The sequence below is a fragment of the Lates calcarifer genome, linkage group LG19 (genome assembly GCF_001640805.2).
Source record: "Lates calcarifer isolate ASB-BC8 linkage group LG19, TLL_Latcal_v3, whole genome shotgun sequence".
Taxonomy (NCBI): domain Eukaryota; kingdom Metazoa; phylum Chordata; class Actinopteri; family Centropomidae; genus Lates; species Lates calcarifer.
In genome coordinates this window covers 23569704-23588456 of record NC_066851.1, presented here as the reverse complement: position 1 = coordinate 23588456, position 18753 = coordinate 23569704, and the positions used below count along the sequence as shown (strand labels likewise).

Genomic DNA, 18753 nt, shown 5'->3' with positions numbered 1-18753 from the left:
GTGAAATGAAAATATCTTGTCACAGATGAAACACATGGACAACCAAATGTTTTAGAAACCGAACTGATTGAAGCTAATGGAGTCTGCTCTCAATAAATGTACATTAGCTTACATGGCAACACAGCTTCCTTTCTTTCTTCTCTCTACTTCTTTCCTGTCAAATATCTTCTCATGTAACAGTCAGTTACATGAAGTTGAGCTTTTATCATTGTTGTTCACCAACCTTTCTAATTAATGCTTGTTTTGGTTTCTGTTCCTGTTCATTTCATAAACTGCTTCTCTGTCTCATCTTATTCCAGGTTCAGACTGTATTGTTTTGAAAAATCAAAATAGATCAGATGGCTGTTATCTTGCAGCTCTTGCTACGACTTTAACAAGCGGCCATAACAGAGAGAAACTTTGAACACAGAGCTGCTCCTGAACGAGCCCCAGCATGGGTCCCCGCTGCTAATTTGCATATGTATGTGTTTGTACAAAAGGTATTGAGTCGTTGGTATAGCAGCGACTCTCCCTCCTGAGTGGAAACACTATTTTAGCTGAACTCTGGCAGGTAAAACCGGCCCATTAGACGATGGAGAGGGGCGATAATAGGACCCCCTGACCGGTGAAATGTGCAGTTAGCTTTGTTCTCTGAAGAAGCGACAGTGATTATGAGTCTGTGGTTAGTTTTGGCAGAGAGAGACAGAGACAGAAAAAGACAGAGGCTGAGCGTGCAGAAGGATGGATATAAACTGCCATCAGGGATGTAATTTAAGACATAAAGTCCATTTTTTTCAAGACAAAAGAGACAAAAACACTTAATTTTTTCTGAAAATATGACACATTTTCTTTTCTCTACAGGTGGTTGTTCACATTGCAAAACAATACCATCAACAAAGTCTGTTTATTTCCTGCAGAGCTGAGCAGCACGACACTGACGAGTGGACCTGAGCTGGACGTTTTAGATTCACGTCCGTCTTTGACACTTTTCAGATTTTAAAGATCCAGAAATCATATACATCGAGTTAAAATGTCAGCAAATCCAAACTCTGTCTGAACAAGGAGAGATAAAGTATTTGAAGTCATGATGTTTGTTATCCATCCACAGACACTGAGAGACCACACAACTGAGCCTGATCACAGAAAATAACTTAGGACTGAAAAAGAGACAGAGGGGAAAATAATTGTGAAGAAAACAAAGAAGAGAAAGAGGGAGAAAGGAAACGCTGAATGGAGTGGGAATGGAAAAGAGAGAAAGTGAAAGACAGACTGAGATAGGGAATATGGGAATGGAAGGAGCAAATGAAAAAGATCCAGCGGGAGAGAGGCTGAAAATGAAAAAGAAAATTAGCAAATAAGAGAGATAAAGAGAGGAGGAGAGCAAATGAAACAAAGAGAAAGATGATGTGTTTTTTCAGGGACTCAATTAACCAAAACGAGTCTGTTTTCCCTCTCTCCTCCTCCTCCTCCTCCTCCTCCTCCTCCGCCTCCGCTCCCTGCAGGTTGATGTAAAGACCAGGTCCTGACTCCTGTGTTTTAGAGTGTGGGTGGGAAAATACACAGATGAAAAGATAGAGACACCTTTGTCTGGTTTCCATTTTTGTTCTGTGATTTCATTGTTATCATTTCACTTTTATCACTTCTTTATTATCTATCTATCTATCTATCTGTGCACATGTGTACAGTATATATACACACTGTATCTATCCTCTCACACACTTTGACCTTGAACAACTGCAAAAAGACAAGCTGCTGCCAAAATCCACAACAGAAAAAATGAAAGCTAATTTACAGCCTCTTTATTTTCTTCGTCGTTCAGCTTGTGTGTGTGTGTGTGTGTGTGTGTGTGTGTGTGCGTGCACGCTCTGTCATAAATTCTTCATAAGGCCAGGACAGTTCAGAGGCGAGGCACAGGACATCAATTCCAGTTAATTCCCAATTTGTGTCAGAGCAGCAGATGCCGACGCCAGCACTGATAGGCCCGTTAATATGCTACTCAGACGCCATGTTGGAAGCGGGGTGAGGGGGGCGGGGGGGCAGCAAGGAAGGAAGGAGGGAGGGAGAAAGGGAAACACAGGAGAGCCCTTTGATGTATAGTGAAAATTTTGGACAAGAAAAAAAAGAATCACCTCAAAAATTCAGATTAGAAAGCGAGAGATGAAGGAGATGAACCGAAACAAAAGAAGGGAGAGAGGATAGATGGAAAGAAATCTGGAGGAAGGGGGAAGAAAGGGTGAGAGAGGATGATGGAGAGAAGTATGGGGGAGTAAACGATCAAAAGAAAGAGTGGGAAGAAGGGAGGAGGAGTAAAAAGAGAAAGATAAGATGGACTCTGTGTCAGACGAGAAGAACTGCACCTGATTTACCTGATGAGCTGCTCCTCATCCTCGAAGCCTTTTCTCATGACAACATGAATCATATTAAAACACATAGAAGGAAGTTTCATTCTAACCTCCATCAACTACATTCTTTTGTAATAATGTGAACAACATTATGTTTTCTCACATGCTGCTGCTGCAGCTGCCTGACAGGACAGGAACAATGCTCCTTCTTTATTTTTCCTCTACATGGATCATCAGCTGATTCAATTTATCATTTATTTTGATTTTATATTTTCACAGCTACATGAGAAGATTTTGAATTAATCCTTCAACGGGGGAAACTAAACCAGCTTAAAATCATTTATTCTGTAGGTGCAGCTGATAAAATAAAAAAACTGTTGTGACTTCAGCCAAAACATTTCAGGGCTCAGCAGCGGCTTCATTCTGAAATAAGGGACGGCCTCGTTTCAGAAATAATCATGAATTCTCTGTGTATCACTGTGTATAGATGCAGGACACAGGATCGCGTAGAGTGTAACAGATGAAGGATGAGAGAGAGAGAGAGAGAGAGGGAGATTAGAAGTGATCGCTCCACTGTCTCTTTGTTTCACTACCCAGAATTCCTCTGGCACACGCACTTTGATATGCGTATGTGTGAAACAGCATTCAGAGTCCAAATGTCTCGTTGTCAGTAATAGAAGTTTAATCACAGTCTGGTTACTGTGCTGGAAACACACACAGTGACGGAGAGAGAGAGAGAGAGAGAGAGACTCATCTGTTGCTGTTGTTTAATTTCCAAAATGGAATCTGCTTCAGCGAGGTTGATACATATGTTAATGCACACACATACACACTCCCAGTAACTTTGAATCTGTGTGTGAGATGATAATGTGTGTGTGTGTGTGTCATTAGGGACTACAAGGAGAACACACGCAGATGGCATTCGCTCCTCCACCGATATTCGTTTGTGTGAATGAGCTCGACGCGCCGACGTGCCGCTCGGGTCGACAGGAGAGAGGAGTTTGTTTCTTCAGGAAGAACAAAGTCACATCATCGCTTTTCAGCCTCCTGACGAGCCGCCGCCAGCTGTCACCCCCTCCCTCCCCCCTGACGCCGCCGCAGACCTGGAATTAATCACCACGCCTGGGTAAAGACAACTGCTGCCGACGTGTCCATCAGCAAGGCACACAATGCTTCCTACAGTCTTTGGAGTGTTGCAGTGCAGGAGATGCAGGTGGGATTAGACGGTCATTTTCTCGTTAGTAACAGTAAGGTGAACTCCTGATTGAATCATTGCTGCAACAGACCAACAACTGTGTTGGAAAAAGTCAAAGGTAAAAGCCTGTGGACACAGAAAATGTCAACTACAACTCCCATGTTGCATTTCAAAAAGAACCATCCAGTTGCAGAGCTGAGAGGTTGCTGAAACCTGATAAAACATTCAGAAGTTTCAAATGAAATCAACAACTTTGTTGTCGTGTTTTGTTGCCAATTACAACATCAAAGTCTTCAGAATTTACCTGGACTCTGATTCCTGCTGAGCCCGAGGCTCATGGCTATCACAGCCTTTACAGGCAGGTTCATTATGAGCAGTCAAACTGACCATGTAAGGAGAACAAGGCTGGAGCTGTCTGTCTGTCTGTTGGTATAAAACCCTTTGTATCTGTTGCTGTTATATTTCACATTCAATTAAAGTTATTTCTAAGTGTTGTTGGCAATTGTAAAATAATGATGATTAGATTTACTTCCACTATGTGCAGAGTGCTATTTGACAAGAGCAACAGTGATGTGAACGTTCTCTTTGTGTCAGGAGTGATCGATCTCAGAGAGATCAGTCATTACTCCACAGTGCAGAGCCAGTTCAAACAGATTGGAAAATGAACAGCTGTGTGTGTTTATCTATCACAGCGACATCAAGCACTCGGTCCGTCTCAACTTCTGCAGACGCTTCCCAGCATTCCTGTTGGCTGACGACTTTGTTCTCAGAAGACGACTTGAAGTAAACTCTCTCTACGAGAGGATCACCTGTACGACCTGGGCATGGTGACCACCTGGTGTTTCTTTGTCTGCCACTGCATCCACAACTGAGCATCACAACAGTCCACAGATTTGCTCTCTCTCTCTCTATCTATCTATCTATCTATCTATCTATCTATCTATCTCTCTATCTATCTTATCTATCTATCTATCTATCTATCTATCTATCTATCTATCTTTTCTATCTATCTATCTATCTATCTATCTATCTCTCTATCTATCTATCTATCTATCTATCTATCTATCTATCTATCTTTTCTATCTATCTATCTATCTATCTATCTCTCTATCTATCTATCTATCTATCTATCTATCTATCTATCTATCTATCTATCTATCCTTTCATCCTCATACATTCCACCACACAGTTAAAGGCCACGGTGGCAGCAGGGCTCCTTAATTGAGACGACACTAATTATCATCTTCATGTTCTAGATTAGATCAGTGCTGATTAGCCTAAAATTAGACACACACACACACACACACACACACACTCTCCTGTCTCAACAGAAATATCAGTATAATCCTCCAGATACCATCTCTGTGTTTGGCTTGTCTCCAAGATGCCACTGTTGTACTCCTGTATTTCTAAAACGTGACACCGTGTGTTTGTGTGTTGGAGTGTGTGTGTGTGTTTGTGTGTTACCTCCAGCTGGCTCCATGTGTGCGTCAGGTTGTGTATTTTGCAGTGGAAGTTGCTGGGTAGTTCAGTGGCGCTCCTCTTCAGAGACTCGGCCCGGCCCAGCAGGCTGGTCTTCCTGCTCTCCATCATCATCAGCTCAGCGTGGCTGCTCTGGAGACAGACGACAGGACAGACAGCCGTCACACTCACGGACAGACATCGCCCGGGGGGGATGTTTTATGATTTTTGTGACAACTGGTTTTGACGACTGTATGTGTGTGACGCACGCTGGTTCTACTGAAACAGGCTGTTCAGGGGTTCGTTAACAAACAGAGCATTATTCATGCAGTAAACTGATTGGCCGTCACAGCTGCTGTGTATTTTTGCCTTTCTGTAACCGTCTCCTGCTGCTCTCAGTCCACCCACCAGATGTCCTCGGACTTTCCTCCCTGTCTCAGTCACCTGACTCCCCACACCCACCTCACCTGTTTCCTATCAGTTACCTGTCGTTCCACAGTCAATCCAGTTTCATCACGTCAGAACACTGATGAATTAAAAGCTTAAAACCTTTTTTTGTATTAGAATAGACAGCTGACAGGAAATGTAGGGATAGACAAAGGGAAGGACAAACACCCTGGTTTGTTTTTGTTTGTTTTTGTTCCTCTTTAAATTATTCAGATAGGACAAGGTCGGTTTGATGGTCAGACAGACACAAAGACAGAGAAACAATGTTGACAGATTTGTATAAAAAAAGAGAGACATTAATAAAGAAATTTTCATATTCAAACATTTTCATCAAAAGGTGATTCTGGACAGAGTTTAGCTTGAGCTTATGAATTTTAGACAAATGTGCGGAGCTGTAGTAGTGAGAGTAGTGTGTGGAGGCCGGGGTGGGGGACATAGCATGTCTGAGTTTCATGCACTCAAAATTGAAAGTTTGTTGGCAATGATAACAATGATCTTCCCTTGATGTTTATCAATCCTGTGGTTGATAATGTAGAATGATGACCTAGGAGCAGACATTGAACTGTATTTGGATTGCCAGGTTTGTATTTTAGAGAATGGAAACATTTGTCATGAACATATTAAAAACAATAACAATGGGGAACATTATCCAGGAAGTAATTATGTTGTCTCCAAACGTATTTGACAGAGGACATTGGTAGTGTCTATGCATGTTTTGGGCTTTAGTTTTTACCAGGATCCGTTGTATCTGTTGTGAATCCATCTTCCTGCCACAAAGATGGAAGCTTCGTAAGCCTACAGGTGGTGAGTATTTGATACTCAAAGATAGATTGTCAATGGAGTATTCTTTTGAACTGGTCTTTGAAACGGGAGCAGATCTTTTTGTTGTTGTTGTTTGCAGCTCATCTCATGATGAAATGTTGGAGGGATTCGCAGGAGTTTTCAGCAGATTTCACTCACTGCTTCACCGTCTTTTGACCACATTAAAGGTAAAACTGTCGCACCTCTGCAGCTCCACAGACGTGCAGGATATCAAACGCAGCAGCAGCACTTGACGGCAGACTGCAGAGGCCTTTATGGAAAGGTTTTCAAGAAATGCTCCATTTTGTACCACCAAGTGTTGCTGAATATTTTTCTTCCCCTCTGGTTCATGCTTTTGTTTGAGCACTGTGGTCGGGGAGTGGAGGAGCTGCAGAACAGTTTTCTATCTCTAAAACAAAAAGTCACTCTTTAAGAGACTGTGAGGATAGATTTATCTCACAGACATTTAAAACCATGTTTTAGGTGCAGTTACCTACATGGTGTGACTGACTGTGTTCATCCTGAGATCTTCAAATATCACCATTTACTGCTCACAAAGAGTTTTTGAACTCTGGTGGTGATCGACAGTGTCAAATGCCAGATTTTCAGTTTGCCTTGTTCCTCCATTGATTTCATAAATCTGATAATCAGAACTGCCTCTTCGTCTCACTTCATTTGTTGAGCATGACACTGCATTTATGCTAGCCAAAAAAAAAGATTTTTGTTGACACCGAGGCTGTGGTCGTCCTCAGATCAGTGCATGTCTTTCAAGATTATCGAAGAATATGCAGATTTGAGAGTTAGCTAGCTATGAAGGAGGATGACGTCCCCATCTTTAATCCCACCTACAAAGCTCTGATTGTCAATTACCACGACACCAGACCTGTTAGAATCACTGAAACAAACCCGAGGTGGATGATGATACAGTGGACTGGAACAGAGCTGTGAAAGCAGATTGAATTGAATTGAATAAAGACGACTTTTGTTTGTGGGGCTACTTGTCAGCTACTTAGTTAGCTGTCAGTTAACATTCATTTCATATTTGTATTTTATTTAAAGCTCCTGTAGCCTTTTAACTTAATGGAACCCTTTTGTCCTCTTGACCTTGACCTACAGAAGTAAATCCTGCATCCACTGCTTCTTTGAACTCCATTTTTGTTTCGACTCTGCTTTTATCTGGACTCTGTATTTCTGTTCCTCTCTTTTCACACCTTTCGCTCCTTCATGCTTCATGTCCTCACTTTCCTCTGTCATAGTCTTTCTACTTGTAAAACACATCTACCCATCTTTTTTCTCCAGTCCCTTTCCTGTCAGATAGTTCAGTCATCCCTCCCTCCACTGTCCTTCTCTCTCTCCTTATCCGTTTGTATTTCATGAATCCCTTCATCTTTTCATTGCTCTCTCTCTCCTTTTGTCCTTGTCTATCCGGTTACAGTGCTCCCTCCATTTTTCTAATTTGTGGCTCAACACTTCTCCATCTTTATTTTCTTTACTGTAACACCCCCCTCAGCCCTCCCACTGTATTTGTTTAATTCATCCATCTTTTTCTCCATCACTTTCCATCCATCTCCTCTCTCTCTTCCCTCTTTTCAGTTGTTAGCGTAACTCTCCCTCAATGCCTCCATCTTTTTTTGCTTAATTTCCCTCCTCCTCCTCCTCCTCTCTTTTCTCTTTCTCCTCTTTTCATTTTCTGCATCGATAGCTACTTGATTCTACTTTTCCCTTGTCGTTTATCATTACCGCCCGGCCCCATTTGAATATTTAAATGTCTCTTCTCTGACTCTGTGTGTGTGTGTGTGTGTGTGAGGGTGTATGCATGTGTGTGTGTGTGTTTTTGCTGTGCTGTCATCAGAGAGGCGGCGGCCATTTTTCAATGTCGCCGATTCTGATGGAGATGCTATCGCTCGGCGCTTCACAGCCATCCATCCCCTTCACTTAGCTAATAGCCACGCCGCGAGAACGAGGGATCGACAGCAAAAAAAGAGACGAGTGGAAGGTAAATATGTCGGCGTCGCACTCGTCTAACAGTCAGGAAATTATACGATTTATTCGCTGATGGCAAATATTGATTTAAAAAGGGGAAAGGGAGCTGGTGGGGAGGAGGACGGGGGCTGTTTTGTTGTTGTTGTTGTTTGTTTGAAGGATGCCACTGATCCAAAGTCAAAGAAAAGAGGGAGAGGGGGAGAACGGAAGATAGACATGCCGATTAAAATGCATGAGATCCGAACTTTGAGATAAGTGCTGAGAGAGGGATCTTGGAGAAATGGGAGGGCGGGGGGGTTGAGGGGTGAGGGAGAGGGAGGGAGGGGAGATGCATGGATGGCTAGTTGTGATGTATTCATGCCTCAAGTCAATCTCCATGCAAGGATGGACTGAGATGCACAGGCCTGAGGACAGAGAGAGAGAGAGGCAAAGAGACTGTGTATGAGGGAGAAAGAAAAAGAGGAAAACGAAGAGATGGACAGAGATGAAGGAGAGAGGACAAGCTACTTGGATGACACTGACACCACATCCACACTAACAGACTCAAACACTGACAGGAAGCCTTACACTGTCAAATGAACGTCCACAAACACGCTGGCACCACCCACCACAACTCAAAGTCTCAAAAGTCGCCCAGCAGTGTGAAATGTGGAGGCAAGAGAAAGATTCCTAAGACTCTCCCCTGATGCAAGAGAACAACAACCTGGTGACAGCCCGTCACACGTGTTGTGACTGAAGCTCATACAGTCGTCGTTTTCTGCCCCACCGTGCTCCTGTGTGAAAGGACTTCAAACAAAGCCGAGGAAAAGCTGATTGTTGAGGTCAACAGCTTTCCAATTCTCTATGATTTAACTTTTCCACGTGTTGAGTAAGAAAAACATGCATGGAAACACTTTGGCTGGGAACTGAACTACCTCATCGTGTGGCCAGTGCAGTGCCAACAGGAGAAAACAGCTGCACAACTGGAACTGAGCATGTAAATTATGTGCTTACAAGCAAAGACAGTCTTCTTCTTTGTATCTGGAAGCACCATGAAGGTGAAGACCAGCTGAACCTGAGGCTAAGTCTGTCCCTAACTATTTTCTATGGGAGACAGGTGAATCTTCTCTCAAACCACTCTGGGATGGGATGTGATGTGTATTGATCAGATAAAAGGATCTTTGAAAGTTGTCGTGCTTACTCACACAATGATTTCTATCACTTTCACTTCACTAGTCACTTTCAGTGGGTTTCAACTTTACACTAAATCAGGAAAAGCTGCTCATATGTGAAAATGAAATGTCTCAACACCAGAGTTTTCAACAGATCTATTTTATGATTGGACTTTTTGAACTATAAATGGAGGAATCCCAGTCTGTGTCTCTGTCTGTCTTTCAATTTTCTTGACAACTGCTCATCTGTTCAACTTCAGACTTGGTGGACGTATTGCTGAGGACCACAGGAAGTGCACTGTTGACTGTGAAGTTTTTTGGATGAGCCATTTTCATGTTTTCAAACATGGCTTTGAACAGATTTACGAAAGGCTGAACTCAACTCCAACTGTGCTTTCTACGCTGTCACCCTGACACTGCAGGACTCTGACCTCTCACCCCGTCTCTCCTGATTTCTTCTGAAAATCTGGTAAATCTACAAACTCTCACTGAAGTCATTAAAAGTTTCTGCTTGCATCTCATTCCTCAGTGTCAAATATGGAACAAACTGTCATGTAAAGTAAATAAGGCAGCATGAGCAACAAAAAACAATGTATATATGTTAGTAGATATAATGTATTTCTGTCAGTATATGTGCAAAAATGCAGATTTTGATTTTTTTTTTTAGTTAAAGTCATGACCCAAACATTAAATATGTTGACTAAAATATGTTGACGTGAAAACACTGTTTTACATCTTTAAAGTTTAAAGTACTATAGGCTGAATTGAGTGAGCAGTGTTTATTTCACAAACATAAGAGGTAAAAAAATCAACATATTGGGCACAAATAAATACACTTATACATAATATATGTAACCACATAATCAGCAGGGAAAAATGCTGGTGCTTTCCAAAAACATAGAAAGAAAAAGGGGGATAAACGCTTGACAAAACAGATGAGAGGGAAAGAGGGGGAGGGGGAGGAGGAGGGGGAGAAAATCAACAAGCAATCATAAGTTTAATTTGGTCTCCATATTAATGAGCACAGAGCTGAAATGTCAGCAAAAATGCAGTCATACATGAAAAACATTTAATGCATTTTGAACATTATTTTTTTTCTCTTCTCTCTTCTCGCAGATTCATCTTATCCACCAAATGAGAGAAGTTTGTCGGAGGCTGCGTAACGGAACGATTTTGTCGTCGCGGCAACTAAAGTTCGGGGAAGTGATAAGGACGCATCTTCATCCTCCTCCTCATCGTCATCTTTCCTCCTCTTGACAACAGTTTTCTCTTCCTTTCCCTCCTTTAAATCCTCTTCTTTTCTGTTTGTCAGCCTCTTCTTCGTCTTCGTCTTTTTCCTCCTCCCCTTCCTCTCTCCTGACTTCCCTCTTCTTCACTGGTTGATCTCTTTGTATTTAGATATATTGATAAAAGTTTCTGCGTCTGAGTTTGCTGACAGGTTGTAGAGACATCCACCCACCTAACCCTCACCCAGGGTTTGGGTTGCAACAAAGTGAACATTGTCAGAAAAACATAAATATTCAATTTATTAACTAAAATGCTAAATCGTCCATTTTAAAACATAAAGTTTTAAAAGCTTCTTTAAGGCTTCCTCCACAACATCAGGAATTCCTTTTCCTCATAGAAGTACTGAGGACAGACAGGATACTACTGTTAGTACTACAGTACCACTGCAACGCACAATCATAATGCAGTACATTATCATTGTTCTGCTCTCCTTTTAACTCGTCCTCCATCCAATTCATTCTCCCTGTTTTCCTCCTAAACAAAGTGTGTGTCCACAAAATCCATTTGTGTGTGTGTGTGTGTGTGTGTGTGTGTGTGTGTGTGTGTGTGTGTGTGAGTGACTCAGTGTCTCCGGCTGAGATGGATGTTCCACTGGCTCTGAAAGAGCAGGAAGTGGCGCTCTGACACCCCATTTATACTGCCAGACACTTCAACCTGTGTGTGTGTGTGTGTGTGTGTGTGTGTGTGTGTGTGTGTGTCTGGGGGAGGGTACAGCCACATAGGCACCTTTACCGTCCTCAAACTGCCTCCAGTTTACAATAATTGCAATAATCACTGCCATGTATTTCGCTTCAGTTTGTTTTTCAAAGACATAACAGTCAATGACATGTTTATGTTTTCATTTCTATATTTTCTTGTCAACACTTTTACACACACAAATTATAGTCCTTGCATTTAACTTTTACCAGACCAATTTCCAATCTCCTTGAAATTTTTAAGACGTTTAAAAAATATTTCACTTGTTTTTAAACATAAACAGAGCAGAATAATAGATGATAAAGTTTGAATTCTCTTATATATTTAGGATTGAAATGTTCTGATACTAAACTCTGTTTTCTGTGCTGCTGCTGAGTTTCTGGAAGTTTCTCTTTCACCAAATTAAAACCCTTCTGTTTGGACAAAAAGATGCAAAAAAAAAAAAAAAAAAGCAAAGAGACTTTCTCTTCTACTCTCTTTGCAAACGAGGCGACAACAAAAGGCCCGGCAACACGTTTTAATTGTCGTCATGGAAACCAGATGAATGAGGCGTTTGACTGGCCGGTAAAGACGGCTCGCCATTCAGCCTCGCAGCGAGTCACGTGTGTGTGTGTGTGTGTGTGTGTGTGTGTGTGTGTGTGTGTGTGGAGGTCATTAGTACAAAGCAGGACGGGTGAAATTTCTACCAGTCTGTTATAGAGACACAGAAAAAACAGAATAGAGACGGGTTAGGGGGAAAACAGAAAAAAGAAGAAGCACATACTAATAACTGTGTGTTAGAAAACTAATAAATAATCCCTGTGGCTATCGATGGGTCTCCTGACTCACTCTTTAAATGTAACCTGAACATCTAAAAAACTCACTTTTCAACTAAATCTGTCCCAGTTTGAAACTTCAGTTTAGATGTGGTTTGTCCTGCAAATCAACAGAGCTCTACTCACTGTGTTCTTCTGGATAATAAGCTTTAGTGAGGTGAACACGGCGCCTGCAGATGTGAAACAGGAAGTAGCCTGATAGATTTCTGGTGTGTTACTGGAACAGTGGAGAGGTCTATCACTAAAACCACAGCGGAGATAAACATTGTTATGAAATCATTTGGATCATCTGATGATCTTTCCTCCAGCACAACATTTACAGCTCCACTCCTGATGAGACTCCACCAGCCAAATGTTGTTTGTTCTCTCCACTGTGATGTTGTGGAGTTTAATGAACACTGCAGCCTCTGGGGTTGTAAGCAGGACTTCATGTTATTACTCTGATTATAGTTTTTGTTTCCAATCTTTATTATAAGACCGACTATGACAAAACATAAATTATAGAAACTTTTAAAGAAAATAACATCAATTGATTTTGTTTTTTTGCTGAAAAAAGTCAACAAAAATGATTGTGATTATTTTTCCACTGTTTGTGGTTTGATGTGTATTGTATGTATAAAAACTGCTGGCTCTAAAAACAAGTGACAGATAGAGTGAGAGAGAATGAGTGTGTTGGCAGTGAGGAGCTGTGAGTCATACAAGCAGTGGGATGCCACTTGTGGTGGATGCCAGGTGACCTTTGACCTTATAAGAACCCTGGGAATTCTCTCTCATGGCAAGACAGTACGAGAGGAAACAATACGAGCAGGAGGAACACAGGAATTCCAGAAAAGTCTACACAACTGTGCATACACACCAAGAACACACACATGCAACAGGTTGAAGCACAAATACACAAATACTGTGTGTGTGTGTGTGTGACCAAAGATTTCAAACCTTGTCAAGGTTTAAAGAGGGGAGGAGGGGGTTGGGTGATGGTGGTGAGGGGGGGGTGTCCTCATAAGTGTAGAAGTACAAATGTGTTTGTGTGTGTTGCTGACCCCATAGGAAGCTGGATGGATCACACTATTCAGTGTCCAAACAAAGAGCGTCTTTATACTGAGAGAGAGAGAGAGAGGAGAGAGAGAGGAGAGAGAGGGAGAGAGAGGGAGAGGAGAGGGAGAGGGGGAGAGAGGGAGAGAGAGGAGAGGGAGAGAGAGAGAGAGAGAGAGAGAGGGAGAGGAGAGAGAGAGAGAGAGAGAGAGAGAGAGAGAGAGAGAGGAGACGAGAGAGAGAGAGAGAGAGAGCATGTGTCTGTGTGTATGGGCATTAATGCATCTTCAGCAGTGTCTCGGCTGTGTGTGTGTGTGTGTGTGTGTGTGTGTGTGTGTGTGTGTGTGTGTGTTCTTTGGTAATATTGTTCTTTACTTTTATTCCCATTAGTGACAATAAAGATTGATAGCATGATAAAAGTGTGGTCATATGTATACTGTGTAATAATACTTTTAGATGGAGTTATTCTATTTACAGTCTTTATACTGTGTGTGTGTGTGTGTGTGTGTGTGTGTGTGTGCTTTGGTAGCATGTTTTTGATCATGTCAAACCAATAAAACCTCACTGAAGTGATACTGATGAGAGAGCGAGAACTTAAAGCTCAAGGTCAAACTCGGTGTCGACTGAGTTCATTTACTAATCATCTCAGTGGTGTGTGTGTGTGTGTGTGTGTGTGTGTGTCACCACTGACTTACAGTCTAACTGAAGTGAGCAGGTGTTGGTCAACAACACTGCCTCTGTTGTCGGCTTCCACCACTGTCTGTGTGTGTGTGTGTGTGTAAATGGAGTAAATGAGAAAGTCAGAGAGAATCTTCATCTGACAGGTTTAGTTGGAAGCCTCTGTTCGTCCATCTTAAGTCTTGATAAATAATATAAAACACAGCAATCCAAGAGAAGACTGTATAAAAAGATGGACGACACAACATCTCCTCAAGAGTGACGCTAAAACATCTGGATCGCCCCCTGGTGGTTTACTGTCACTGCAGTATAAGTCATAAGCCCCGCCCCCTACGTGTCAGTGGATGGGACATGAGCCAAACTAAAAAACAAAGATGGCTTCTGTCACATTAGATGGTTCTAATCACTCTGTTCATTTTAATCATAAGTTTGGTTTGAATTAGTCGTCTGATGCTATAAAACCGGGGTCAGACGTCATGATTGACAGCTGTGACTGACTTGTGATTGGTCGGGCAGGTACGCTCCTACAGGTCGTATCAGGAGAGTAGGGGCCAGCAACCTATCTGGTTATTTAGGCTGGAGGACTTGTTGTTATGACTACATGTCTGAGTGAAGGAAAATGAGCGACCTGCACCTTTAAATGACAGCAGAGCTCCAGAGACCGGACTCAATGCTACAGCCCTGGAACACTCTCATATGCTGCCTCCCCTCCTTTCCTCTTTCCCTCCTCCCTCTATTCTCTCCCTCCTCTCCACACCTGCACCTCCTCCTCTTCTCTCTCCATTCCACTACAATGACAGAAATGTAATAGCATGGCGCGTGTGTGTGTGTGTCCAGCAGACCGACCATGTAGCCTAAACGACAGACAATCTTTATTCTAATGAAGAAGGTGCCAAGGTCAAATGGAGAGCAGGGTGATGAATGGAGAACACACACACACTCACTCACACACACACACACATACATCATGTGGCTCACACATTAATTGTGTACCAGAGCTCCTTCCCAATATTGTGTGTTTTCATGTTCACACACACACACACACACTTCCTCCCTCTCCCTCTCTCTCCTCTCTCTCTCTCTCTCATGCACACACACTTAAAAAGGAGGCTGGTGTTTTCCCCTTGAGGTGACATTAAACATTATTCTCACGACACACACTTAAACAAACCGTCACTGGAAATAAAATCTGTTTGCAGGTGAAACAAAAACTGCAGTGTGTGTTTTTCTTTGTGAATCACTGAGTGTATCTGTGCTTCTTCTTCAGTTTTGACCCTGTGAATGATTCATAATCACATGTTTTGTTGGTTATTTGTTCTTTGCACTTAAATATGGCACTAAGCTCTAGAGGGGGGGGGGGGGGGGGTAAGAACCATCACACACAGCCCACCTGTATGTACCTGTGCATAGTTTACCACCATGGAAAGTTCTGCATCTTGGTAACCTGAAACATTTCATGTGAAGAAATGATCCCTGCCTTGTTTTGGTAGAAAACTTTTCAAAATAAAAGTCTGATTGGTTTGAATTCTTTTGCTGCTGTTTTATTCTTTGCTTGTAGTTTTTGGGAAACTCTGCAAACATGTTTACAGCCAACCTTGGCCTGACATTGGCTCGACGCTCAACGTCAAACTACTTTTATTTCTTGTATGAGATTCCTGCTCATTTTGTGTGTGTGTGTGTGTGTGTGTGTGTGTTTCAGTCAGACGGCGTTCCTGGGAAGCTGAGGGAGTCTCAAGAGAGACGAGATACAGAGAGAGAGAGAGAGAGAGAGAGAAAGAGGGAAAGAGGGAAAGTTGGCGAGATGCTGCTGAGTCGTGTCTCTTTGTTCTAAAGCAGATATATCCCCGACTTTATCAAGACTGACAGAACAAACGCACAGGAAACAGCCTCCCACAGGACACATAATCCACACACACACACACACACACACAGATGAGAGAAGCAGGGAACACACAAAGACACACAGATCTGAAAATGTGAACACACACACACACACACCCACAGAAACACAGGTAAAAACATTTGAGAAAGTGCAGAGATACACATGAACACAAACACACACAGAGAGGTGAGAGAGTGAACACAACAAGGCTGACTGTGCACACGTCAACACACACACTTTGCATGTGTATGTACTTTTAGAGGACAAGAAAACACACGCTCACATGCACACACGCTGACTGTATTTGCACACACACAAGTGCTTAAGCACATGTGAATACACAAACACACGTGGACGAGAAAAGCAACATAAACATTTCTATGGGACAGAGAACAGAGACAACATGTGAGAATGTAATACCCTGGACGAGCACATGTGCCACATGTGTGTGAAAAAAGAAAGAAAAACAAAATAAAAAACTGAAAACAGAAAAAAGCGATTGCACAAACACACTAACAGATGGAGGCAGTGGTATTCCAGCAGCTCCCAGTAAAATCCCTGTTTTTGCCAATGGAGTCTGGTAGAGATATAGAGATGTTTCTGGTTAAACTAAAGGTGTCAGTGGCAAAAACAAGAACTTTAGTGGACGTACTTTGACGGGGAGAGCTGCCTGTTCGACGTCGGCAGCGGCTCGATTCAAAATGACTGGAGTTCTCCTTTAAAGGGGACGTGCCTCCTCCATCGCTGATGCAAATTATATCTCTGCCAACGCACACAAACACATAGAACCCAGACAACACACATGAAGACACACTTTAAATCAGACAAGTGACTGAGGTACTGAAAACATATGAAGACACACTCAGACACACACACAGTCCCAGAGGACTTCAGCTCTCTGCTCGTATAACGAGCAGCAACAAACGACAAAACGCGACATCGGGACGTCTGACCCAGGAAGCATTCAACTCAACACATCCTGCCAGACACACACACACACACACACACACACACACACACTATACACAGACCAGACACACACCGAAGCAGAGGCAGAGCTCTGTGTGTCTCTGGAGAGAAGAAATGGGAATATCAGTCTACAAAGAAAGACAGAGAAGTGTGTGTGTGTCTGTCTCTGGGTGTATGTGTGTGTGTGTCTCTTTGTGTCTCTGAGTGAGTGTGTGTGTGTGTGTGTGTGTGTGTGTGTGTGGAAGTGTGAGAAAGATTTTCCTGAGCTGCAGGAAGTTTCTTTTGTAGGATAAGGAGAGATTTTTGCTGTTTCAAAGTGTTTTTTTTAAATGGTCGAGGACAGATTTTTCTTTCTCTCCTTCTATTCTTTGCCTCTCTCCATCTCTCACTTTGTCTCACTGTCTCTCTTTAAAGGTACAGAGGTCAGATGTTTCTGTATTGAAGATTACAGGAGGATGTTTTACCTTCCATTTATCCTCTTCTTTTTGTTCCATCCTCCCTTTGTTTCTCCATTATTTTTCTTTTTTCTCTCTCTATGGAAGTGGAGGAAACACTGAGCTGTAGATGATAATATTCATTTCTCTCTCATTTCTTCTTTTCCCTTTTATTCCTTCCTCCTCTCCTTTCCTCTTTAATTCCTTCTAACCTTCATCCGCTACCTCCTTTCTTCTCCACTTCATTCTTGACTTCCCTCTTTAATTCCTTACATCTAACTTTCCTTCTTCTCTTCTGAGTTTCTTTTTTAATCTGTCTTTCCCCCTTCTTTTCTTTCTCTTCCTTCCTTTTCCCTTCCTTGTTTCATTCCTTCTTTCATTCCCATCTTATACTATTCTTTTCTTCTTTCATTCCATCTTCCTTTTCTTTCATTTTTCATTCCCTCTCTCTTTCCTCTCTCCCAGGTACTACAGTAAGACTGAGACTGTTTTCATACACCAACAAATTACTTTTCTTCTTTCCTCCAATCGTTTATTCATTTTTCTTCCTGTTCCTCCTCCTCCTCCTCCTCTCTCTCTCCTCTTACTCTTCCTCTCTCCCCCTCTCTCTGGATGGAGGGAGGTTGGGAGTGTTAACAGCACAGCGAGGATTGCAGCAACAATTACATGTGAAATTAGCCTCGCCTCATAGCCTGCAGTGTAATTCCAGCCTTCTGAGGCGTGGCAAAGTCATCTGTCTCTAATTAAAGATTCTTTCTCTCTACCTCCTTCCCTCAGCTTCTCTCTATCTCCCTCTCCCTCTCCCTTTTCCTCTCTCTCTCTCTTAGGTTAACATTCATCTTCATTCATTGCTCTCCCTCTCTGGGGTGGGGGCGGTGCTGAGAAGGTGCGTTTCAAAACCTAATTCACCTCAGGTCACGGTTTTTAGCAGGTAAAACAAATTATTTCCTATTTTTCATTTCATTTTCAATTCTTTTTGCTTTAGTTACTTTTCTTCTTTCCTTTCCCTGTTAATTCTTTTCATCTTTTATTTCTTCATTCCCTCATATTTCCTTCTTCTCTCTGCTGTTCTCTCATGTAAGTTCAGCTAACGTCAGACTGAAACATTTCAATCAGAAGTGGAGTTACAACTTATTCTCCTGTCGTTCTTGCAGCTCACTGGGTACGACAACAATGTCTTATGTTTTTTTTTAACTTTTCTCCATAATCACCAAAATGTTTCAGCAGCTTTGCTTGAGCTCTGTGAGCTCTGACCTTTGACCTTCACATCACTGTGTCTGCTTTAAATGTTGCTTAATTGTGTAAACGACCTTCAGATTTACATCTGCTTTTTTGGAGGCATTTTTCATTTAATTGCTCACTATTTAAAAATTAAAATGATTCTATGTTCTGCTGTGAAACAGCAATATAACAGAGAAATATATGATGGTTACAATGAAGGTCCAATGAAGAAAGAAGGAAAAGGAAAGACAGAGGAGCAGAAAGAGAGGCAGAGCTCAGAGGATATAGGACTTAAGCCGTCTCTGTGTTTCTCAGGCATGACTCTCTACTGGAATATAACTCACACTCTGTGTGTGTGTGTGTGTGTGTGTGTGTGCTCA

The 18753-nt window shown here is 42.2% G+C and overlaps 1 protein-coding gene across 1 annotated transcript in view; it reads right to left on the bottom strand.

Annotated features, from left to right (window-relative positions):
- Positions 1-18753, bottom strand: part of akap6 (A kinase (PRKA) anchor protein 6) — a 169225-nt gene that overhangs the window by 34733 nt on the left and 115739 nt on the right. Inside the window, 1 exon segment of the mRNA XM_051078111.1 lies at positions 4984-5130. Within this exon segment, the coding sequence (XP_050934068.1) occupies positions 4984-5130 (147 nt within the window).